At 44.8% G+C, this 25,171-nt stretch overlaps 2 protein-coding genes across 3 annotated transcripts in view; both read right to left on the bottom strand.

Annotated features, from left to right (window-relative positions):
• The window catches only part of LOC8028598, a 38,696-nt gene extending 38,381 nt beyond the window's left edge, over positions 1–315 (bottom strand). For both annotated transcript variants that reach the window (XM_029981090.4, XM_029981091.4), the window contains exon 1: positions 79–315. In XM_029981090.4, the coding sequence (XP_029836950.2) occupies positions 79–199 (121 nt within the window). In that variant the 5' untranslated portion in view covers positions 200–315. The remainder of the gene's footprint in view (positions 1–78) is intronic.
• A 3,458-nt stretch (positions 316–3,773) lies between these two features.
• Positions 3,774–25,171, bottom strand: part of LOC8028604 — a 40,090-nt gene continuing 18,692 nt past the window's right edge. Inside the window, exons 14-21 of the mRNA XM_042294848.1 lie at positions 23,053–23,274; positions 22,265–22,397; positions 20,754–20,901; positions 17,975–18,110; positions 15,599–15,709; positions 13,771–13,889; positions 13,212–13,359; positions 3,774–10,859 (exon numbers count right to left, since the gene is read on the bottom strand). Of these exons, the coding sequence (XP_042150782.1) occupies positions 10,659–10,859; positions 13,212–13,359; positions 13,771–13,889; positions 15,599–15,709; positions 17,975–18,110; positions 20,754–20,901; positions 22,265–22,397; positions 23,053–23,274 (1,218 nt within the window). The 3' untranslated portion in view covers positions 3,774–10,658. The remainder of the gene's footprint in view (positions 10,860–13,211; positions 13,360–13,770; positions 13,890–15,598; positions 15,710–17,974; positions 18,111–20,753; positions 20,902–22,264; positions 22,398–23,052; positions 23,275–25,171) is intronic.

Here is a 25,171-nt window from a genome sequence, read left to right as displayed (position 1 = left end):
CCCTAAGTCACGACCGTGAGTTTGGCGAATTTATGATAGAAATCGAGGGTAATGGGGTGCTGAAATCTGACAACTCACCTAAAAACAGCGGTGTGAGAGACTTGGCCAGGCCCCGTGAAAGATCGTAAATGTATAGCTGAACCTCAAAGCTCGTCTCAGCTTGGACGTTGGAAGAGTTTTCGATGTCTTCTAAATCCATATTTGCGTCGATCTCTAATCTCGATTAGGTTTGTTGTTTTTCCTCAGGCAATGCGAACTCTACAAAAGCGTCTGATCATGTCAGGAGCGGAACGCCATGAAGCACCAGCGACTGAATAGTACCGTAGTACCCACACTGTCCCCATTGACATTATGGCGCTGGTAGATATATCGAATAAAAATTAAAAAGCGAAATATGGACTTGCCGATGATTCACCAGATGTTAAAGCGCAGTATAATTGAGTTCCTATAGAAACAATTACTTTATAAATTGTTTACGCACATTGGAGTAGACCAGACAAACAAAAATAAAACACTTCGCTCAAATTTAGCCTCGCGTATAAGCCGCACCATTACGTTTTGGAAAGTTGCGTTTTTTTGTTTTGTTGTATTTCATCAATTATCAAAATTTAAAATTAGGGGTGTGCGAATGCTAATATTTTCGAATACGAATCGAATACGAATAGTTAGCTTCGAATATGTTATCGAAGGTTGAATAGTCGAAGGCACGGTGCATTTATTCACAGCATTTTTATCTTCACATGTCTTTTTTTTCTTTTAAATATTTTTATTTTTGAATTGCAGATTTGATTTTTCTGCATGACAACTTGTGATCTTCCCTACACCTAGTATTTTCGTTTTTGTATTTTATTCTCGTTCACACCAGTGCCTCACTGGTGGTAACGAGGATAAAAACACAAAAACGAAAATACTAGGTGTAAGGAAGGTCACAAGTTGTCATGCAGAGAAATCAACTGCTGCACATGGTCAGGTAGGAGGTGCTCCCTCCAAATAAAAACTACGCCTCCAACCGCAAAAAAAAAAAAAAAAAAAAAACTTTTTTATTTGGCACTGATGTATTGCCCAGTATTTGGTGCAAAGCTTCGCCAGACTTTGATATCTTAAACACCGACGTACACTTCGCGCTTTCCACTTTTGCCCGCCTCCTCCTTTTCTATATCCTCTCCACGTTTTACCTTGCCCCACCTGGGTCTCCTCGCAGCTTAGGAAAGGGGGAGCGGTAAGAGGATTATCTTCCTTGCAGAAAACCGAGGTTGTACGTCAGCCTTTAACAAGAAGGTTAGACCTCCTCGTTAAAGGCCGACAGTTCCCCATCACCGACAAGGGTGAACACCGCGGACCGTCCACCGCTCCGTGCTATCAGCGCCATGACGTGGCTGCCACGGCAGTCGCGTCATGGCGCTAATAGCACGAAGCGGTCGACAACCCGGCGTTCACCTTCGTATCGCGCACGACTGTATGTATTCAGAAGCATCTTTCCACTCTAATGAATCAAGTCCATCGATGTCACAGTCTAGCAAGCTCCACAGTGACTGTTTTTTTTTTAGTTCCAGAAGGAGAAACAACATTAGGTATTGGCTATTCCATCTCGTCTCCCCGTCTTGCACCAGACGTAGTGTGTCCTTTCCCATTTTCTTTTGGCACTCCTCAAACCTTTTCTAGGCTGATGAACTGTACTTGTGATGTTCCACAATATGCCTCACTTTCTTGCACAGGCGATCAATGGCCGGCGAACGGGATCTCGCGTCATTAATCGCCAGTTGATGCGTATGCATGAAGCACGCTCTTTCAGTCCACGGAAGTCTCCTTACAGCAGCACGGATGTTGCACCCATTATACGTTATGATGAACTTCGCACATTCATTGGGTGTCTCCCAGTCACGGCACATTTCTTCCAGCATAGTTGCAATGTTCACAGCACTGTGACTGGCAGCCGTGTGTCGAGTGTTCAATGTGAATTGCTTCATCATAAATTTTGGAGTGAGAAGGTGGCAGGTGAAGCTCACGTAACTTTCGTTAGCGCGCAATGCCCACATGTCACTTGTGAAGCCAACAGCGGTAGTGCCACCTTCAAAGGCACTGTTGAGCTCTGCTTTCACCTTCTCACGCCATACATCAGTGGCACAGGCACGCGCGAGAGTGTAGAGCGGGATGGCAGGCGATAGTTGGGAACGGCTTCTGTCAGAAGTTCTCTGAAGCCGCGGTCTTCCACAATGCTGCAAGGCTGTAAATCAAGCGCCACCATGGCGGCCTCCTTGTTATTTGGCGCTTGCACCCTCTTTTCTGGCACGGGCTCCGCGCGGCGCACGAAGTCCGTCGGCATCGGATGATATTTTCCTGGCGTACCAGCGGTAATCTCACGACACTCTTTCAACAACGCTGGATGTACTTTGAGATGGTTGACAAGGGGCGTTGTCGTACCTGTGGGTGCTTTAAGCATTGACTCGCATGCAGTACATTTCACCATTGATGCCGTCACCCTCGCAAAATATTTCCCAATAGCGCCCCTCTCTTCGTTTTTGTGTCGTTTTCCGCTCGTTTCTCCGCTTCGCAGACAATTCCCCGCAAACACCTCCATCCGCCATAACACGGGTGGGCGACCGCGAAAGTGAGCAGTTTAAAAAAGTCAGGAGTCGCAAGGGAACAGAAACTCGCAGCTTACCGCTACCGACACCGAGCCACCAGTTTAGGTTGAAGCTGCCATGCAGCTATGTCACTGTCCCCCCCCCCCCCCCTCCCCCCAATGGGCTTTACTTAGTGAAACTGAAGACGAAAGCAAAACTTTCGCTTGTGAAAACGATCTCGAATATTCGATTGATTTCGAATATTCGTGTTGCGACGAATATTCAAAAATTACCAAAGATTTAGTTTACGAATCGAATACAAAAAATGAATTTATAATATTCAATTCATATTCGAAATTTTGAATATTCGCCCACCCCTATTTAAAATACAGACAAACCCGTTTAAAACGAACAGCAGGAAACACTACGATCAGTTCGATATAGCAAGTAGTTCGATATAGCAGAAACCATTTACGACGAACTTCCACGATGAGCTCATTCTAAGGCAAGAACCTCTCTTTCTTTCACATCTCTTGACTTCCGCCTTGTAACAACTCGCTAAAACATTTTTTGTGTTTTTTTTTGTGCAGAGTTTATTTCTTTTAGCTCCTCCTTTTGAATTCCTTTTCTTCGTGGGCAAATGCTTTGGGGTTTTTTTTTTTTTTTGTGTGTGTGTGCAGAATGTATTTTTTAGCTTTCTCCCCTTCTGAATTGCTTCTCTTCGTTCAACTATGTTCGCAACTTGAGCTTTTTGAATTTTCTTTCTTTCCTACGGTACTTCTTTTTTGGGGGAAGGGACAGGCTAGAAGACGATTGTTTGCGCGTTTTCGGAAACTTTCCCGGGGGAAAAAGTTTGACATAGCCAATATGTTGTTCGTTATAAAACATACTTTTTACATCCATTTTTATTCACCTAAATTTTCCTTAAGTTCGATATCGACAATAATTCGCTGTACGTGGGTTTGTTCTAAACGGATTTCACTGTATAACGCGTTATTGGATTTTAATAGTCCCACGTGATCGCCCGCTCATTTCTAAGCACTATCCTGGTGGCACATCTTTCATTATCAATGTCAGAGTTGGGTCAAATCTTTGTTTTTGTAACGCCAATCTATCGATAAAATAAGCTGTAATGTATTGATACATCATTAATTGCCAGGTTCAATGACACAAGCTGATCTTGAAAAAGACACCTCGAAGACATGGTCATAAAGGTTTTGAAATAATGTTTATTCGCTGCTAGTTCACGCACAGAGGCAACAATATGTACAATGTCTATGCAGTGGACAGCGAATGCCTAGGAGGAAAGAAATCTCGCATTCGATTAAGAGGTCGGAATAAAAGTATGCCTTTGCAGACTAGTGGCTCAAACTAAACCAACGGCAAAAGTATTGCAACACTTATATTGTACACCGCTAATGCAACAACTCTGAAACAAGCTAGACCAATAACCCTGACCTAACTCTTGGAAGTACCACGGACAATCGAAGGGTAAGGCAACAGAATGTTTTACCAGGAAATAATACCGTAATATCCCAAGATAGCCCACCTAAAATCAAGGGCGAATTGGGTAAAAATAAGGAGTAGGCTAACTTTCGATGTGCAACCAAAACAAGTTGAAAAAACACTATTTTTAGATCATGTTTTCCTGCCAAACTCGTTATCGCGGCGAGGGACAGTGAAGCAGAGATGACAGCACAATTTCCAGTCGGCAATGTCCACTTATATCCCGCCATAGCAACCTTGCCGCATTTACGTCGAGGTCATCATTGATCCGGCCACTATAATTACTAGGAGTGGGCTATCTTTCGGTGTTTAAAAGAAAATAGCAAATCAAGCTAAAAATAGGGGTAAGTTATCTTTTGGGGCTGGGGCATCTCTCGGGACATTACGGTAATTAAAGCATTGTGACAAACACGAGAAATCAAAGTACTCAAAGTTAGTATTACGTTCCTAAAGGCATAGCACGGAATTGCAACCACACCGAAGTTCTAGTACGATGTTCAAGACAATGCTCGAGCATTTTTCTAGGATGAATTCGGTTATGGTTCAACTTGAGCTGTTGTGACAATGCACCGAATTCCAATAAAGTGCTACTAGTATATGCCTTGCAGCCAATCAGCCAGCCAGTTTCTTTTTTTTTTTTTTTGCTTTTAACTGTTTTGCATTACACTCACAAGTAAACGTGCCCAGAGTGCGTGCTGCTATGTGCATTTAATGCTGAACAGTGCAGCATTAAATGGAAAGTATGTTTAACCCTTTGAGTGCCATGCCCCAGGATGTAGTTTGCTCCCTGGCCCTCTCAACTAATTTGCAATATTCTTTTTCTTTTTAATGTGTAGTGGCATGTGTGAGCAAGCGATAAAAGCACTCTCCTATTTGTGGTGCCACTTTTTGGTAGCATGTCATTGTTTTGTTTAGGCAAGTTCTATTTCAGTATGCTCCTTCGTTGTTACAGAACGAGGAATCCATGACGGTCAACCTTGCTCTTCAAGCCAAACATCGAGATCTAGAAATTACTAACAAATTTGATATTTGACAACCATCAAAAACAAAGAAGTTACAGTGTCGAATAAACAAAAGGCCGTGAAGGCCACCCAAAAGAGTGACCTCGGGGTGCGAGGTCAAGGTGCCTCTACAACAGCTAAAAAGTTACAATACGAGAAATGTGTCCTGGGTTGGAGGCATGCAGACGTCAAAAAACTTTTTCTTTTTTTTTTTTGCCCCTAAAAGTGTCTTTTATACAAATAAACAGCCTTCACAGAGCACGCTGCAGTGTTACTGAGACCGAAATGTCCGTTCAGCACGAGAAAAAAAACCCCAAAAAGTTGGCACTCAAAGGGTTAATGGCATGGCGAGTCATAAAGCAGCAATGAAAACAATTTTCGAAAACATACTGAGCCACCTTACTTTTCGAACATCCCGGACGGGACTGACAAGATAAAACGGGTCGTGGTGATACGGCCAACTTTACGCAACCCCCATAAGCGCGACTGCACGGTAAACCGGCTCCTGCCTGGGACAGTCGACGACACCGAAAACATTTTTAAGAGAAATCAGAAAGTCAAGTGATCCAGAAAACTAGAAATAACAATCAAGCAACGGTAAATAAGTATGCTATTGCCGTGGAGCAGTCTATCGTTCTTAATAATGCCGCCACTATGGCACTGCTAAAAGATATTACACACATATCACAGCAAACAAAGGGTGCATAAAATATTGCAAACACTCCCTCAAGCAATCCACAGCATCACTTCGGAATGCCTGGGTAAACACGGGCACACAAAATATAAAATAATTTCCTCGAGATAACAAGGTGTATAAAGGCATCAAAAGCGACTGTGAGAAAAGAGACAACAAAAAGATAAGCATAAACTAGAGAAAAACCCACCTCCCCAAAAACAAAAATGGAAACGGCATCAATGAACACCAAAGTGAACAATGCAAGAATAGACAAGTCGACAACAAGACTAGAAGTGTATTGAATTTCCTTGCAAGTGTAGTGCCTCTTTTGAGATCATTTAAATTAAATATTAGGTCTCAGTAACTTCCATTTGAACATACTCAAAACCTGCAAGCAACCGTATCATTCTGGTGCCCTTAGAGATACTTCTGTGGAGCTTTCTTTCGCAAACTTTACCCATCACACAGAATGCTTATTTGCAGTGCAACAAGTCAATGCAGAGAAGTACATATGCGTAACGTGGGGAAGCTGCAAATGGCATTAAAGTATAATCAAATGGCTTGCGACTGTAGAGGTATGCAAAGCGAGGGAGTTTAAAATGGCACTAAAGCACAGTCAGAGAGCTTGTGATAGCACAGCCATGAAATTTCCTTGCTTCGATTTGACAGTGCTATCTTCGCGATACACTGTGTTTGTGGGTCATTTATGATGATTTAAACTAGGGAAGGAGCTATAAATTCAAATTACTAACTCATAATGCACAACTCCTTTTCTGACTAGGCTAGGAAGAGCTTTCAAGCCTTTTTCTTCCTCCATTTATATTTTTGCAGACTTTTAATACCTAAAAAATAGACAAATTCTGCCGCATTGTAAACTCGAGCACAGCGCTCAACACACGGAAACGTTGACTCGTGATGTACGGGCCCGAACAAAAACTGTCCAGGCACCCTACAAGTGCCGTGACCATTTTCACATTGCAGAGTAGCACGTCATATGGCGGCAGAGTGAGGCACATTGAAGTAGTCGTAGCCTTCCAATTTCCGTCGATACGAGCATGACCATTTTTGTTTGCAGGTGACCGAACAGCTCAAGGTGCATCCCACTTAAAAAAACTTTGCCAGCAAAAAAAAAAAAAAAAAAAGAGGCAGAACATACGCACAACAATAAAAGCAAACCACACACACAAACATCTATACGGTACAATACCGACAATTTAAGACACTAGGTAAAAACTGTCACCCATCCGGCCCCGCGTAAGAGGTTCGGCTGGTCGGTTCACAGTCGTCGCAATGACGGAACCCGCCTAGTTCCAAAAACTGCGGAGAGACTAGGTAACACGATGAGACGCTTATGCCTGCACAATAAAAAAGGAGTTGAAGAAGAAGAAGAGGCTGACCTGCCAAAGTTAGCTGCCTGGAAGCTGCACAAGCTCATTCATCCTTACGATTTATGGTGACACAGGTACTACTACAACGTCACACGCTCCGAGCGATAGGTGCCATCAGATCCGATGCTCAGACAGGGTTAGACATTCAAAATGAAACCCGGTTTATCCGCCCGCAGAAATAAACTACTACGCATCGCAGAAAGCTGGAACTACGCGAGATTGTGGTGCTAGCGGTAGAGATCAAATGCTAAAGCACATGATGTTACCTAAATCGAAAGATACAAAAGAAAAAAAATTTCTCTACGAGCCGACGTCCACTAGGCCCGATTAATATTCAGCATCAAACCGAAATTTGAAATCGCAGGGTCCCGTAGCAATTATTTCAGAGAAAAAAGCGTGCCAGTTAGAAGGATGACATTGTTTTCGTTCTTACCGACAAGTTCTTTGACTAAAATAAATCCTACAGGCACCCACAATTTCAAATTTCAGTTTGATGAATACTAGGCTTAGGTGGACGTCAGCTCGCCGAGAGATTGTTTTTCTTTTCTATCTTTTTATCCAGGTAACGTCATTGCTCAAACTTTTCCATTCTATGACCACCGCTAGCGTCACATTCTCACAGAGTTTCAGCCTACTGCGACGCAAAGTTTATTTATGCGGGATGAAAAACCGAGTTTCCTTCTCTCTACATAACCCTGCAGTTCTCGCCTTGACAACTGCTCTCGGTGGCGATGGCACAGCGCTTTGTACCTTGAGAGTTTAAAATGAATCTCGGCGTAGTCTACCGTTTGCAATGCCTGCGCCTTAGGAAAGAGAACAGACAAATAAAGCAGGTAACAGCCACTCAGAAGACACTATCATACTCGCTCAACGAATAGCGGCAGTCTGGTCTCCCAACGTTGGAACACAAAGAAAACATTTAGGAAGGAGCTCTTCACCTCAACCACACAGCCAAACAGACAAATCCCTTTCCGACACCAGCCAAGCCTTCTGCGAGAAAGTGACGCAGAGAGACGCTTTCCCGCAGTGCGCCACAATACCACGGGGAAAGCGACAGGGCAGGATACTTTTCCCTATTGCACCTGTGTGCTGCAGAGAAACCACGGAGCAAAGAGCACCACGGACGCATTTGCTTGATCGAATGCGTAACTAAAACGAAGGAAGCTGGCTCGCTCAAACAGTGGCTATACCCTGACAGGACACGTGCTTTCAAGGACGTCTTCAGGATGTCGTTTCATTCCCCCGAACGTCACCGGGACATTTATGGGACCATGCTGTCCGTCCGTATGGTAGACTATGTATGTCAACACCACTCAACGCATTGCAGGTAGAAGTGCGGCCGGGTTAAGGAAGGAAGGGCGGTAATGGTCCCGAGGAATATTAAATGAAGAATCGTAGAGACATGGCTGTTAAGAACTGTCCTTAATCATTGTGTCCTCTGCAGTGCATGTATCCTTCTGTCCTTGCAATAAATCTTGGTTCCAAACGTTACGCGTTTCGTGTGCAAAAGGAGAGGTTGATTTCAGAATTCCCAACATGATAGGGTCTTGGGGTGATGAGAGATTAAGAGATAACTCCAGAGCACAACAGCACTAGTAAGTGATCTTTCGAACCTTTAAAGTGACGGGGTACGTGGTGCTTTCGGAAATGCTAAATCGTCGTCGCCGACGCTAGCGCACGCCCTCGAACAGACTGAAATGGTGCTATCACAACTGTTCTCAAGCGGCTCTGTTCTCCCTTGCACATGTAGAGTTCTATATAAAACTTCCAAAAGGCATGTTCACACACACACACAGAGACAAACAATGTATTGTCGTGCTATAAGACGGAGAAACGCGTTGTAACGAGTGCTTTGAACACTGCGAGTGCAAAAACAACAACACCTGCTGCCCCACTGGCTTTGCAAGTTAACTAGGACACGTCAAGGTCAAGTTACACATCAAACAAGCCGTCCCCCGCAAGGAGACGTGTTTTGGGCATTTTAGTTTGACGCTTTTCGCGGGGCTCCTGCTTAGCTTCGTGCTTGCTCTCTAAGATGTTCTCATCTCCAAATTGAAGTTTAGCAAAGCTTTCCACTGGGCTGCGGAAATAAAAAAACAGAACAAAAAAACTTCCTCTAGTACACAGTTTAGTTATGTGATGCATGTGTAATGTAAATATGTAACATTTAGTGGCTGTACACCAACCTCATGTAAAGCAAGTTACAGTCCTTGCAAATGTGCCCCTGATAATGTGCGACCCTTAATATATCTTTTTTCCCCTCAATGACAAATATCAGGCCTTCGGAAATGCAGTCGGAGTGGGTGATGTGGCCCGATACGTTCCAGGCAGGCTGCCCACTTCATACTGCTGGGAAAACATCAACCTTTCTGTCCTTCAATTAAATGAGGATAAAATAAAACCCAAGTAAATAGAGCTCTCATCAGCACTTCCTAAAGATGTGTCGTTGTCATTGTGCCGGTCAGCAAACTATTTTCTTGGAGTGTCTCAAGTTATCTAAATTGATCTAAAATGCGGCAGGTCGTTGAAAGTCGCCTATCATCGTGACCTTGAACAGCTAGCTTGATCATGGCTGCTCTAAGGCCATCTCTGAATTAAAAGCAGCAGCTCTCAAAGCTCGTGATTGTTTCTGAAACCAACGCAACATCCAAATTACCTCGTAGCAAGCCCGCCTATTCAGGGGGTTCTAGGAACAGAGCTTCCCAAGTTGTTGACCTTTGTCAAGCTAACCACAAAAATAGTTTCAGAGTTAAGACTGCCTCAAACCGAGGAACCCGATCCGAGGTACTCAATTCCTAAGACACCCTAAAATTGACCTCGAAATGTCGCACAAAGGTTTAAAACTCAACACGAGGCCTTACACCCAAGACCAGAAAGTCGGGCCTCGCGACCCCAGTCACGAATCCGCCGACAAACTTGCCCACAAGCGAATGCACTCAACGACGACCTCAACGCCATGAGCGACCAACAAGAACCGTCCTTCGTTGCAGGGCAAAATCTCGAACCCAAGTTCTCACAAGTCGACACTAGACAACGGCGACAAATTTGCTCGCGACCCATCTCTCCGGAAGGTGGCTCTGTCGAGTGCCTTTACCGCGAGAGAGCAAAAGGCAGAGGCGACCATTGGCAATGAGACGTTTCGGTGGCTCTCTCGCACGACTCCTAACCGGGACGTCATGACCGGGATCATTGACTGCCAGCGACAGTCTCGATAGTGTGCGTAGAAAGCGCGGTGGAAGCTTGTTAATCGTCGCGTCCTTACGCCGACACTGTCAAAATTGGCAGTCCGATGTCCGTCTCATTTCCATCCGTAAAAGTAGGATTTATCATACTCAAGACGCCGCGGTGAGCATTTGATGAACCCGTGGAGGTAATCGCGAGAGAGAGAGAGACACCTAGAATATCTCTCTCCGACGCAGAAACCTGCGATGCGAGAGGCAGCCGCATTCAAACAAAAGGCAACTCGCTACGACCGCTGGTTTCAGCTCGGGCCGTGACTCGCGCTGCAGCACAATGCAGGCTCTCAGGCGAAGAAGAAGTTGAGAGCCCGGTTGACGTCGTAGTCGGCGGCCAGGGACACTTGCACGAGGGCCTCCCGGGGGACAGCCTCGCCGACGACGTCGCGGAGTTGTTCCACGCACACCTCGAGTTGTGCCGAGTCGTGGGTCAGGGGCAGCTCTTCCAAGGAGTTCCAGCTGCTGGACTGAGCCGCGCCTCGCTCGCCCTGCGTTGTCAACGCCGACCGGTCCATCGATCAGTCGGTCGATCGATTAACCAATATGGTTATTCGTGTTATTGGGCAATGGAAAGGGCTGCTCGTCCTTCGTCCGTGTTGTCAATAACAGGCAGCCGATCAATCAATTGACCAATGTGTGTGGTTAGTGCCGGAGTGAGCCACACCTTTCACTCTGTGTTGTCTGGTCAATAGGTCAATCAATTAACTAACATGCTTTACCTCCTGTGCCCTGTGTTGTTGATGCTATCCAGCCAATCAATCAATTGACAATATGGCCATTAGTGCTGCAGTAGACTGTACATCTCACCCTGTGTTGTCAATGCTAACCAGTCAATTGATTAATCAATCAAGGTGTGTACTCTTCAATTAGTGTTAAAATTGGCTCTACCGCCTTTACCCCATGTTGCCAATCAATCAATCAATCAACCAATATGCCTATAGGCCCAATGTTGGGCCATACCCCTCAGTTCATATTGTCTAGTCAATTAATCAGTCAATTAACTAGCACATTTACTTTTCTATTAGTGTTCACATATGCCACCCCTCCTTTGCCCTACGCCGTTGATGTGAGGCAGTCAATTAATCAATATGCTGACTAGTGCAAGTGGGCCTCATCTCTCTCTGCAATGTCCACTCCTTTGGTTCTCAAATGGGGGTCTAAGAAACCTTTGGGGTTGCTAAGCCCTGCCTCATCAGTCAAGCACCAGCAATAAAAGTTGTCTTTTTTTTTTTTTTTCAGATTGAGAAGAAACTAATTTTCGCGCGAGTTTTCTCGTGTATCTGTCGATGGGTAAAGTCTACTTCATATTAGCCCTTAGTTATATGCATTTATTAAATCATTATCATAATTAACCTATACCTTACCCTTAACCTCACCACGAACAGGGTCCTGCATCATCGCCGATTCACAAGAAATTTCCGAAACATCAACATCAATGGTCGAGAACCACTGGTCTACTCAATAAACCCATTAACCGATACGCCCATTTGTCTAATAGTGCTTTATCGGGTCGCACCGCCTTCACCACATGATGCCAATACGTCTAATCAATCAACCAGTATGTCTAGTTGTGCTTGGAGTGGCCTGCAACTCCTTTGCCCTAATACTATGTGCAAGCGCACTCACTCAACGCCTAACAGGTGACAAGGCCATAGTGCACGACATATTTTTTATGTTGCCTACCAGGCGCAGATTGGACGCGGGTACTGCGTCATCTATCAGCCGAATCCTGTGTCCAATTGGCAGTGCTGGGTAAAGTACATCCACAAAGTGCTCAAAGTAACTTACAAAGTAAACGAGAGGTTATGTACCGGTATTTCAACTAAAATAGTAAGTACACCAGGTGCAATGTACTTGATGTAAAGTACAATAAATAGAATGTACTTTCAGAGTACAATGCAAGTACTTTTTAACACAATTTTAATAGTGCCCTTTCATTCAGTGTTTATTTAACTCGTATGCATTGCCCCAGGGGTAATCGGGGGTGCATCAGTTGTTTTCGGAAATGGCGGCGAATACTGGATAAAGTCAAGTGGCCACAGAGTAGTAGTTGTGTTACTCTCGCTGACAAACTATTTAACACAATCAACCTATAAGGCATGTATTTGTAGTGGTCTTATAGCCGCCATTACTCCACTTACAGAACCGACCAAATGACATCTTGGAAGACGGTAACGCATATTCCCACAACGATGCGCCAGTTTTTGTTAGAGGTTGGTGAATCTTTATGCTGGACCTCAGGAGTTGTGTATACACGTTTGCAAGTCCGGCTTCAGGGCGCTGCCATCTTGCCTGTCTGGGGTGCGCTTGGACCAGTCATAATCCGATTACGAAGCCTTGCTAAGGCGTCGTAATCGGATTATGGCCGCTCCCGAGAGCGCACCCCACTGAGGAAGATGGCGGCGCCCTGAGACCGGACTTGCAAACGTGTATAGTAGTGGGAAAGTCAAGGACGCGAGCATGTGGTCCTTGAAAAGAGGCTAATTTCACCGAGACAAAACATGGGTAATGTACATTGAAGTTGAGTTATTCTTTCTTTGGAAAGTACCAGAAAAAATACTTTATGCAAAGTACAAGTACACACTCAGAGAATGCACCTCAAATAAAGTACAAGTTTTCTAAACCTACTCCAAGTAGTACTTTAAGCACAACATACTTGAGGTACTTCCCAACACTGCCAATCGGTAAGGACACAAGTTGCAGCCAATTGCTGATGCAGCACTCGTGCAACACTCTTCCGTTACGAAAATACTAAACAGGAGGGCTAGGAGCCAGCCACGCGAACAGACTCTGCGTCGAAACATAAAGCGTCGCACGACGCGGCTCGTGAGGTCGCTCACGTGTCCGTTGCCGGTCAGCTCCTTGCCCGAGATGTTGAGTGCCGAGGCAAACTCGTCCATGTCGAGCAGGCTGGAAGACGCCGAGCCGGGGCTGGTGACCTCAAACGGCCGGCCAAAAGGGGCAGTGTCCTCCGCCCTCTGGGAACTCCTGCGGAAGTGTGGGCCGTCTATTCGGTCAAAACGTGGGTTCTCAAGCCGGATTCCAAGGAGTAACTCATGGGCAGTAATGGATTTAGAAGGGGGAGTCAGGATGTGACACCCTCCCCTTAAATTCCGAATTTGTAAAAATTTAAGGGAGGGGAAAGGGGGAGGGGCAGGTTTTTTCAATCATCTACAACATATGACTCGGCAAACTAAAGAGAAAAGTGATTCTTTCTTAAGGGGAAGCTTTCTAATGTGGAATAAGTTTCTCCATGAAGAATGATTTGGGAGAAAAAGCTACCCACTTTTCTATGAGTAGCAATTTTTTTCCCATGGAAAGTAATGCTTCCCCATGAGAAAGCAGATTTCACACAACACATATGCCACTTGGCAAATAAAAGAGAGAAGTGCCTCGAACCTGAGCTCAAACCAGGTGATAGTCTCCATGATCTCCGTCTGCAGGTCCTTGGGCAACTCGAAGTAGCCCTCACTCTTCACAACGTCTTTGTTGATGGCCACAAACTCCAGAACTGAGTTCTGCACACGTCGGAAAACGGACCAGAAACACGTTTCAGTGAAACCCAATGCACGGGAAACAAGAGCGTACACCACAAACTAGAACAGAGCACCGTATTTCCCGGAGTGTATAGTATACCGTAATATCCCGAGTCATCGCCCACCCCCCAACCGCCTGAAATTCGTTAAAAAAGTGGGGTGGGCCATGTCTCGGTGGGTGAGCACAAACACTTGAAAAAAAGCGGAAAAAAACGCCTATTTTTTTCTGCGTATCTAGCGCTGATGCACAAGAGATACATCAAACTCAAAACTCGATTTAGTTTCATTGTTTTATAGAAAAAAATGCTCACGAAAGAATATTTTACTATAGCGAAGTCCGTTGCTTGCATACGCGCTAGAAACACCGCCGATCTGCATATAGCACGAAAGTTTGTTCCGTGAAAGAATGTCACCATTATGTTCTCCTAGTTAGTAAAAAAAAGAAAGAAAAGTCCACAAGAAAATAGAAAAACCGACCAGGCGCAACGAGCGAGCCAGCGAGCGAGCGGTCCAAAGAAGCTACCAAGAGCAATGCTGGGAAAGCGTGAAAGCCGGCGGTTGCGTTGGCAAATACTTTGGCGTCGGGCCAAGTCGGGCGCCTTGTCAATTGCAAGCTCTTGCGCAACTTTCTTGTTTGGTGCGTACATACGTGCGTCCGTGCACGGCGGGCTATCAATGCATGGTTGGGACGCTCTGCAAACGTCTGTGTAGGATGTTCCAGCGACGCTTTATTTACGCTTTGGCTTTGCCTAAAATATTGCACAACCGTGGTCGCCACGGGCGGGAAGAAGGAGCGGGTTCGCGGTGACCTTACTTCGGCGGAGACAGACTTTGACCTAACACTCCGCGGCTACGTTAACAAACTCTTATTTTGTTATCTCCATCGTTTTCGTTTCGCACGGATACACGACCACTTTGGGGTCGCTCACGGAGGAAATGCGTAAACAAAAAGAAGTGTCTTTCCCTCCTTCGTTTTACTTTGTCACGGAGGTCCTCCAACTGTAAGGTCCGCAGCCGCCTCATTCGGGTAGGATGAGTGTTTGCGGATCGCAGAGTCCGCGCTGGGGTATTTGAAGGGGTGGGCGATGACTCGGTGTTTTTTCGGATATCGATATTGGCCCAAAAAATGGGGTGGGCGATGGCTCGGGGATGGGCGATGACTCGGGATATTATGGTAGGTTATGTCTAGGAAATAGATTGTATGGTGTTTATTTAGAAAGGAAATCAGTGAAAGCTAGTCAGTGTTTACTATTCATTTTTAATATATGGGTTTACTTGGATGACATACTTCGAAGGGACGAGAAAAACGGTGATAGTTGGTGAAAAAAAATCTAATAAAAAGCTAAGAGTTTTAGTCTAAGAGGCGATGGTTTCTACAAAAACAGTCCCAGCTGGAGCATAAGTTTCAAGAAACCGGTATCTTCCGGTTTAAATTGATTTTGTATTTTTTGACACTAACAAATGTTTATCAGTGTTTTTCAGTTTTAACAATTTCATGTTTTTACACCGAAGTATGTTTATCGGTATTTTTTTCGGTTAAAACCGAAAAGCTTATGGCCAAGCTATGTCAGACGTCAAAACTAAAAGGCGCAAGGCTTAACACCAGCATGTTGACGTATTTAAGCGGGAAAGTCAAATTAAGGTTCAAGCCCTGCTAAGGGGAGGCAAAAAAAAGAAGGTGAAGCAGTCACCCTGAGGTTTCGTGCATTCAGCTGATCAGCCAAATTCAACAGGAACAGCGCCGAGTCCTCGTCCAGGTGGTCTCTGAGCGCATCCTCTGATATCTGCTTCAGCATGTCCACCTGGGAGAAAAAAGAAAAGAAACACACTATTGAAGGCCAACACTTCGTCCCCAAATTTCGATGTGACAGATAACGTTATAAAAAATCACAAGACGCGGACAGAACAACAGAAAAAATGTGTGTGCTGATGAGAACAGTTCTGCCGTTGCTTTGGAAAGTCTACTCCAAGCAAAAATAGTCGGATACTGGCAGAAAGATGGTTGCATGGTTGCGACTAAAACATAGAGTAACAACACTTTTAGTAGGCATGTGCAAAGAGGGGATTTTGAGTTTGAAGGGAATAGTGGTTTTGGCCGAATATTTTCAAATCAAACTCGCATTTACCAGCTGCGGCGTTAAGAAGTTCAATGCCTACATTGGGATGGCAAGTAAACAACGGATTTGACATAAAATTAAACCTATTAAACCCAGCTACGACTTATCGAGGGAATTTATAAATCTTGCTACATGCAAATATTCTTCAATTTCAAATCTAAAAAAAAGTCAATAAAAAATGATGAACGCAGGTTGTCAGGGCATCCCTGCCTTACAAATACCCTTGCATAACAGCCCCAGTTTATTTTTAAAACTTTACAGCAATGTAGATGCCAACATTCCCAAATTTTTCGCTTCTTTCTACATCAGACACGTGCGTCACCCTTCCTACATTGAAAGTGCGCTTTTCACCGAAGCATGCAATCACAATATTTGTACTTTTCGAAACGTCGATCACGGTGGGTTAGCCCCGTGGGATGTGCTTCTTGCCGAGCACCGGTGTGCCGCGGAGAAGCAACACCCACGGAGCTTGCTTCCACGGGTTTTGCTTCTCAGCAGTGCACCGGTGCTCTCTAAAAAGCATGCTCCATGGGGCCAACTTGCTAAGATAAACACTTGAAAAAATATGAATATCGCAGTTCACCTCAAAGCAAACATCAAACAGCGTACTATTTGAAACTACAATTCAAAAATTGGAATGCTTGCACAACCTAGCTTCAGAGCCGTATATGTAGAGATTTCGTCAATGGGGAGGCGCGGGCAGAGCCAGGGCGTGCACCAGACTCGGAAAGAGGGCTTGGCATGCTCTCTTGACCAACCAGAAGCCGAAAAGAATCCCCTAGCGGTGGTAGCGAGAAACAGTTCTGATCAAAGGTCTATGTTCGTAAATGGTTTTAATAAGCGCGTAAGAGTGAAGTATAGTAACTATTCGTGGTTGAAAATAGGGTGCACGTGTTGTTTTGATCATGATCATGCAGAAAGATGTAAGAAACGAATGCGCCGCTCAACTCTGTTTTGCGCAAACAGAGTGTGACCGCTCGGACGGCCGATTCCCGACCCTCGGCGTTTGGCGTACGGATTATGTCGATCGTTCCGCTAGTCGCACTCTTCCACCATCATTTTGGATGAGCGTGATTGAAACATCACGTGTACCATATTTTCAGCCATCGAGAGTTACTCCAATGCAGTTATCAGGTTTGTTTCTCGCGACCACTGCCAGGGTATTATTTCCGGCTTCTGGTTGGTCACATTTGAATTCCTGAAGACGCCCTGGAACACGCCCAGCCCACTTTCGGCCAATGGCGCCTCCTCATTTGTCTCCTATATTTCCCAACGAATGGCCAAACTCTCTACATATACGGCTCTGCCTAGCCTATATTCCGTTTGCCCTAAAGCTAAGACCAGAAGCTCCGCTTTCAACCGAGCTCGCTGACTTCCGAAGTGTTTTGGTTGTGCGTGCCTGCACTTTCACACTTGTGTTAGCAAAGGCAGAAAGCTCGCGCTGAAACCAGACCTTCTAGCCTCAGCAAGGGTGAATGGAGTATAAAAATCATATCAAAACTTAAAATAGTCGTTGCCGGTCATCCGACACTTCATCCGACATTGCAGAAAATGCTTTTCCGTCCTCCGGAGGCATTTCAAGAAGTCACCGTCAAAGCGAAACGACATTGCCAGAGCTCACTTGCGCCGCATTTAGAGCTTGGGAAGTCGCACTTTCTAGTCCTAACTATTACCGGTTGTGCTTGCACCGGACCAGGCAACCAAGGCAAAGGCGCCCACGAGACAATCGGGGAACGAGGCGTAAATAGCGCTTACATTTGGTCTCGCAAATACCGTGAAACCTTCGCTCTAGTAAAATGCGGTTCCGGGGTTGCCTCGCAGAGGGCGCCAGCAAGCCGATGAGTCTTCTCGTCTTGAAAGACCACAACTCGGTCTAAGCAGACGCGAGTGGGTGAGCGGGCCTCGGGACGTTAGGAAGGTAAAGGCGAGAAGTTGGAACCAACCACGAACCTCATAACGGTCTCCGAGCTGCATGAGTTCCACCAGCTGTTCCGTGGCCAGAGTCCGCGAGTCCAGGCAGCCCCGGTAGAGGTACTCCAGGAAGAGCCGGAACACCTCGGGGTGAGTGTCGTGGACCACTATTTTCCTGCGGTGCGACGACGGACACTCGTGGAGTTAATATAATCATCCGGAGGAAAAGGTCCCACTCATCGCAACCGCTTCGAAAAGGTGGGGCATGGATGCGAATGTTGGTGTATTGCTGGCAACGTTTTTTTACACACGAAGAAGTGGAAAAAACGTTGCTTGCACGGCCTGGAACTAGCGTCTCTCTAGCCTTATTTGGCGTATCGTATAAGAATAAATAAAGCTGTCAAACGCTCAGACGACTTCAACTCGTCGCAGCAAAACGAACACGGCTAACCTACCGTCTGCTTTCTCTCTCCACCCTTCTGTCGTTGTCTTCTTGCTTCTTCCTCTGGAAGCTACCGATGTCAGTGCTTAAGATTTGCTGTGTTCTGCTTTCATCTTTATCCCCCCGCAGCCACCACCTCAAAAAGCACAATGAATTACTTTTAATTCAATGTATCTTAATCTTATAGATAGTCGGAGGCATAAAATCTGCAGCAGGACACAAATAGTTATCCACTTAAAAAAGTGAGTTGGTGTAATTACTACTTAAAGGGAAGCTACGGAGCTTCTTGAAAAAAATTAGAGGTGAATTCTAGTGTATTTGTGCCCCGTGAACCCGAATACCCAAACCATTTGCTGCACAAGTATTGTTGAACGCGAGAAACCGCGAAAGACAGCCGCTGTACGTGACGTCATCGACGGATCTTTTGGCTGCCCAAGGCTAGGGAGGCGGGGCTTCAGCCCTACTTTGAAATTGCTCTTATGGCTCTCCGGCGCATCACATTGAAACATAATTGTGAAATCTGTTATTCTAAAGGCCAAATGAACGCAATACAACTGTTTTTTCTCAAATGCAGAAGTGTCCCATCTTCCCTTTAATACTTGTTAACTAATTTAAAGTAAATAAATTAGTCTGAATTAAAGTATTTAAGTTTGAAATAGCTACATATATCAAATCAAATTAAATTAATGTTATTGATTAATTTAGCAATCAATTAAACTAATTTAAATACATTGAATAAATTAAGTTACATCAAATTCCATTAAACTGATTTAAACAAAATAATTAAATTGGTCTAATTAAATCAAATAAAGCACAATAAATTGGCATGACTCTCAATTAAATCATTGTTAATTAAAGGTGCGTTCACACTCTTGCAACCGAGTACGACCGAGAAAGACTTCTTGGGACCGGATGCACTGAGCGGAGCTGGTCCTAAGAGATTGCAAGAGGCTTAAAAACCGGTTTGGTCTCTCTCGGTCGCACTCGGTTGCAAGAGTGTGAACGGGCCTTAAGTTTACAGGCGTAAGTCGGCTAACTTAGCGGCCTTGGTACGGTTTTTGTGGCGCTCCTTCGTTATATTACACTGATTTCATGAAAACTGTCCCTGTAACACATTCTGTGTTAAAAATAAAACATTATTTTCATTACACCAGAAGCTCAAAAGCCTACATCACCATTACGAGCCTAACGTGACTTTTCTTAACTGCATTCATATTCATATCATGTATTCAAATATTTATAGTAAATTCAGCACTTTTTAAGCTCCACTAATTCAACACCCTTATTACAAAGTACCTCAGGTGCTTCTACCAATGTTACAAACTTAGCACAAGTGTTTTTTTACTAACGGAACAACATTACTTTTGTGAGACTTGTAACGCTGGTGATAACGCCACTTGAAGAGCCAACAGAGTAAATATACTAAAGTTTTTTCTTGAGGTAAACTGACATGGCTGCACATATAATACATTCTTCTGCACCTCACTTTCGTTTAATCCAGGGGTTAACCACCTTTTCGCTGCAGTGGACCAAACCGCCGCGAAACGGAGGCGGAGCGGGCCGCATAGGAAACAAGGGCCCGGGAGGGGGGGGGGTGATCAGCTTTTAAACATGAACGATATGACGCACAGTGAACTGCCTTGTCCTGTGCTGCACGCTGCATCTTGTGAGGCTCCCGGGGCCCAGCTTCCGCCTCCATAATTTTTAAGGTCACACAGTTCTTATTCCAACATCCAAAAATCAGGCACACTAAACTCCGTCAGTCCAATTGGTTTCTGTAATAATGGCGTACACGATTTAGGCTAAAATTCTGACCAGTCGCTTGGCCAGAATTTACATACTAAGCCTCCGTGTGTGATAGAAACTGTTCAAATTGGCAACGGTACAAAACCGTAATTTCGTACAGTTTATGCTGGACATGATGATCTTAATTATTGATTCTCAATGATTCACCTTGGTGCACAACAACTGCGGATAGGTGATACATACAGAGACAACTCCCTGGTGTGCTGTTGCAGAATTAATACGTCCGAGTACAAGGTTTGCACCCAACCATATTTCTTGCTCCATTAGTCCTTGAGAGTATGAGTATGAATGTATGTGTGGGGCTTTCTGGTAGCGTGCCAGGGGCCGTATCATATGACCTCGCGGGCCAAATCTGGCCCACGGGCTGCTGGTTGCTGACCCCTGGTTTAATCCAACTCCCGATTTCAGGGGGATGCTGTTACTGCCAATAGGAGGTGCCGGGGGCAACATTAGTGTTACTCTTCTTTTGGCTTTGCTGGGTCTCGCACCTCAGAGGGATGCGAGTAATTTCATTATCATCAATATTAATTTTATTAGTGGTAAAACTAGACCGCACTTTCCGTCACTTGCCTGTCAATGGATTCCCGCATGCCGCTTAGCAGCGCCTTCTTGAACCAGTTGCAGCGTGTTGCCACCACGACCCGATGGGCCTCGATTCGACGGTGCGACACTGTCAGTGCGTCGCCTCCGCTTTCTGGACTGGACTCGCCTCCGTAACCTTCAAGCAGGAATTTGAACGCATCAGATCATCAATCTATGGTAATCATAATAATCACAATCAATCATTCAATCAATCACTCAATCAATCAATGATGACAATGACCATCAATCAATCATAATTGTCACACTTAATCAATCAATTATAATCACAATCAATACATCTTAATAATAATCACAATCAACCAAGAATCATCATCATTAATTAATCATAATCACCATCAATCATCCAAATCAATCAATCACAATTTATGTACCTCTCCTCCAGAAGAGAAATGGCAAATGAAAACAGCTGACCTGCAGCTTTCTTTCAATTGAAACAAATGTTTTAAAAACAATGTTGCTGATTACACCCTGCAGCATTGTTTATATACAAATGACTGTTAAGGAACACTAGTAAAAAAGGATGATTTGCTTTTTGAACCTATTTAGGCAAGCGTTAATACTCTTGTACAAGTTACACATGTAATCTATAGCTCTATTAAATTCAATTTGAAAGTATATTCAAATGGCAAAATTGCATTCAATCTCCAAAGTCAATCAATATTCAAAAACATCTGGCCTAAAAACTGTACTACAATATCAGTTTTTTTTTCTTAGGGTTAGACAAGCACATGTCCAGTAAAACTGTGACAGCAAATGGAATAGGTGCATTCTCCATTCCGTACGTGCTACGAGAAGTGTACCATTATGATTTACACCTATTTTTTTTGTTGCAGATACCAACCACTTAGAGGTCGGTGGGTATGTCAGCCTCTAGACGTATTCCTTCTGAAGCGAAATGCTTTTGTACCACTGGTGTGGCAGTTTTTGCATGCCCTGCCGGGACCATTTTCTATGAGTGTGTCACTCCCACACCCAGACATCTGTATCCAGCTCACCAATGACCATAGAACAACATCCTTGCAGGGCTCTTTTAGTGGGCTCAAACGTGTCATAATCACAAGAGTTTGGATTGGGCTGTGCACATGCATGAACAACCGTTGGAAAGATGGCCAAACATGTACAACCAGGCACCAGCCAACCAAACATCACGTGCTTCATGCGAGACGGCGACTGGCCAGTGTGTGGTCAAGTTCCGCCCCTTTTCCTACCTCATTATGCCTCATTTTGTCGAAAAGTGGTTTCCGTCAGAACACATAGTACTTACGGGGGTGGAGACTGTACTTTGATGGGACTGAGATTGAAATTTGACGGGGACAACGGGGACAAGACCGTAAATTGAAAAGGTTGACCCTAGTTTGACAGAAGACACAAAATGCAACAAAATACGATCCGACCACCGCAGTACCGGGACTTCCGTCCCCAGAATCCGAAACCCAAACATTTACACGGGGGAAACAAAAAGCGCTACCGTGGCTCACCGGGGACGACGGGTGGCACAATCTCAAAGGACATGTCTGTGTCCTTGCCGTCCAGCAGCAACTGCAGACTGTCCTTGGCCAGCCGGCTATCCCTGGCCGGAGGCGGAACGCACAGGGATTCCAGCGATTCCGTCTGAAACGACAGGAGACGTCACCGCCATGTTTCGAGCCGGTTACGACAGGTGCACGCCAAAAATCAAGGAGATTCTTTTTCAGGTTCTTTCTACTGGCTTTGTCGTTATGCATGCAGTGGTGCAGACAAAAAAAGCAACATCACAAAAGAAAAAGCTTATTATGCATACATCGAGCACAATGGCAGTATCTGTCGCAAGTAATGCCAGATAACCAAAACACTAATATCAGAAGGTTGCAATTAAATGCTCATAGACACAGAAAACTGTGGCTATTAAGACAGACTTCATGAAATAAACATGAAACAAAGCGCATTGCTAGCCAATGCAAAAAAAAAAAAAGAGGCATTCACATGTTAGATATTAAAAGTGCTAATGAAATATAAAGCATCATCATACAATGAAGGGTATTTAGTGGATCATAACCCTAGTTGGTTTTGGGCAATTAAAACCTGTCCAATCAATCAATCAATCAATCAATCAATCAATCAAATTAATGCATTTGACATATCATAGCCAAAGCTCATTTGGTACATCAGAGCCTTAGCGGCTTCTGGTTCACTAAACCTCGACCAATCAATCAAGCAATTAGGAAACAGTTTTTAGCATGTGCTCTTGAGCCTTTAAACATTAATCAATTGAGAGAAGGCTACTCGCCTGCAAGGAATCCACAGCGGGCGAGACTGCCGCTGCAACCGGCGCTGACGTCGCATCGTCGTTTTCCACGCCGTTCTGGTGCGGCTGCCCGGACGCAGGTGTCAAGACTCCCAGCTGCACAAGCGCCGAGGTGAACTGGTCCCTGGCTACCAGGTCGCACAAGTGGGCCACCACCGTCTTCAGGGTGGAACGGTGAGACACCAGCTTGTTCAGCACCCAGGTCTGCAAGTGCACGACGACCGCCGTCAGTGAACAAAACGAAAACGAACGACGAAGTCGCTGGCTTCGCCTCCCGAACAAAGGTGCACCGAAATGCACGTGTCGCAGCAACAGCTTGGTTTCGCTTCCGTTCCCGATCCGTACCCCGTCTACAATGAATCTCCTTCACACGCCATAACCAAAGGTCGCATTCTTCAGACCTGCCACGGACTTTTGAAGGTCCACAGGTCTGCCCACACGGCGGCAATCTTGCTGGTACTTTCTGCCCCCCCCCCCAACCTCAACAGCGAGCACCAGAGAAGGAGAGGCGATGCCGGTCTCGGATGGTCATGCTCATGCACCAGCCCAACAGTGTGCCAACTACAGCGGAGGCAGGCACAGCAGGGATTCCCAGAAGCGGCAGAACTGGGAGCGATTGCACGATTGACAATATGGTTGACGATGCTGGCGGGAGTTTTTGTGGCGGACCGCCACGTAATCCTCGAGGGAGGTTCTCACCAACAGCTGTCGCTGTAAAAGGTTTCGAGGTCGTTCTTTAACGGAAGACATGCTGTACGGCCAGCTGGCACCCAACAGTTTCCGGTGACGCACTCCCGTGATGAATGAGCATCGTATCAGTGCCGCGTCGGCGTTCGACTGGAATTCATGCCAGCGCTGACTGAACGTGAATTCCAGCCGAAAGCTGAAGCAGCCATGGCCTTGTTATCTTAAGGGGAGACCCTGGTCTTGAAACACAAAAATAGAAAAAAGAAGTTACCTTTTATTTATTTTCTTTTCTCTTCATCTATAAGTGACAAACAAAACGTATTGCAAGTACTAGACTCAGGAAAGGCACATTTATATATATTTACATTGATTCAAAGCTTTGTGTCCATGCTATTCGTAAGCCTGTTGGGAAATCTTGTCCCGTTTTCTCGGAATTCATTTTTTTTTGTCACGACACAAAGTTTTGCCCACGGTATCTTTAGGTCCAAAACTTGAACCTGAATACATTATTCGGCGTTCAATACCTGATATATCGAAGGGTGCGACGAGACTACTATTCCTGGGAAACATCAACTACAAAATTCTCTAATTGGCAGAGACTTTGATGACTTGTTTCTAATTATAAGCAGAAACCTTTCAACTTGAGACAACTTTTTCTAGCATGATGCCAAAATTAAAACAAGTCTTGCCACACCCTCTTCTCTTTGTAACACACTCCTATATTTTGTGTCATACTTTTTGATGGGGGTGCTGTGAACAAATTTGGGCAGAAACGTTTGTGATAAAGTTGAAGGTTTTCTTGAAAACCACAATTGATCGAAAAAAACTGTGCTTATGATTGTGCTTAGCACAAGAACTTGAAAGTAGAGGTGAAAATTAATATATAATAGGCCACAAATTACAGAAAAATGTTAAAGAACAGGATCTCCACATGCTTCAGAGGAAATGGGAAGACGAGAAGTAGCAGGGTCAAAGCCGGGCTGCACGACAGTGGGGAATGCAAACTTTGCATTCCACCCCTGCTGAAGCACTAGCTTTAGAAGGATTTTCTTTCGGAGATGCTAAGCTCCGCAACGTTTAAGCCACCGAGGCACGAAATGCATGAGAAGCACCACACAACAAGGGTCCTCGTAACACTAGAGCTAACTCATCTGGCCTTTTAGCCTTCCACAATTTCATAATGCATAAGGAGAAAGAAGAATTCAGTTCCGTGGTACAAAAATTTGCAATCTACATAACTTCAACGAAGCACTTAAAAATACCTTCTGCTCTTCTCTTAAATCAAATTCACCCTCTTGATCATCCCTCGATCAGTAAATTACTGCAGCTTCAGACATCAGGTGCTTTATATATTGTTTCCTAAATATCCCAGTCCTGCTTCGTTAAGCTCCTTGATTCACTTTATGTAATAAAT

Source organism: Ixodes scapularis, unplaced genomic scaffold (genome assembly GCF_016920785.2).
Source record: "Ixodes scapularis isolate PalLabHiFi unplaced genomic scaffold, ASM1692078v2 PGA_scaffold6__148_contigs__length_123643588, whole genome shotgun sequence".
Classification (NCBI taxonomy): Eukaryota; Metazoa; Arthropoda; class Arachnida; order Ixodida; family Ixodidae; genus Ixodes; species Ixodes scapularis.
This window is presented reverse-complemented; position numbering and strand designations above follow the sequence as displayed.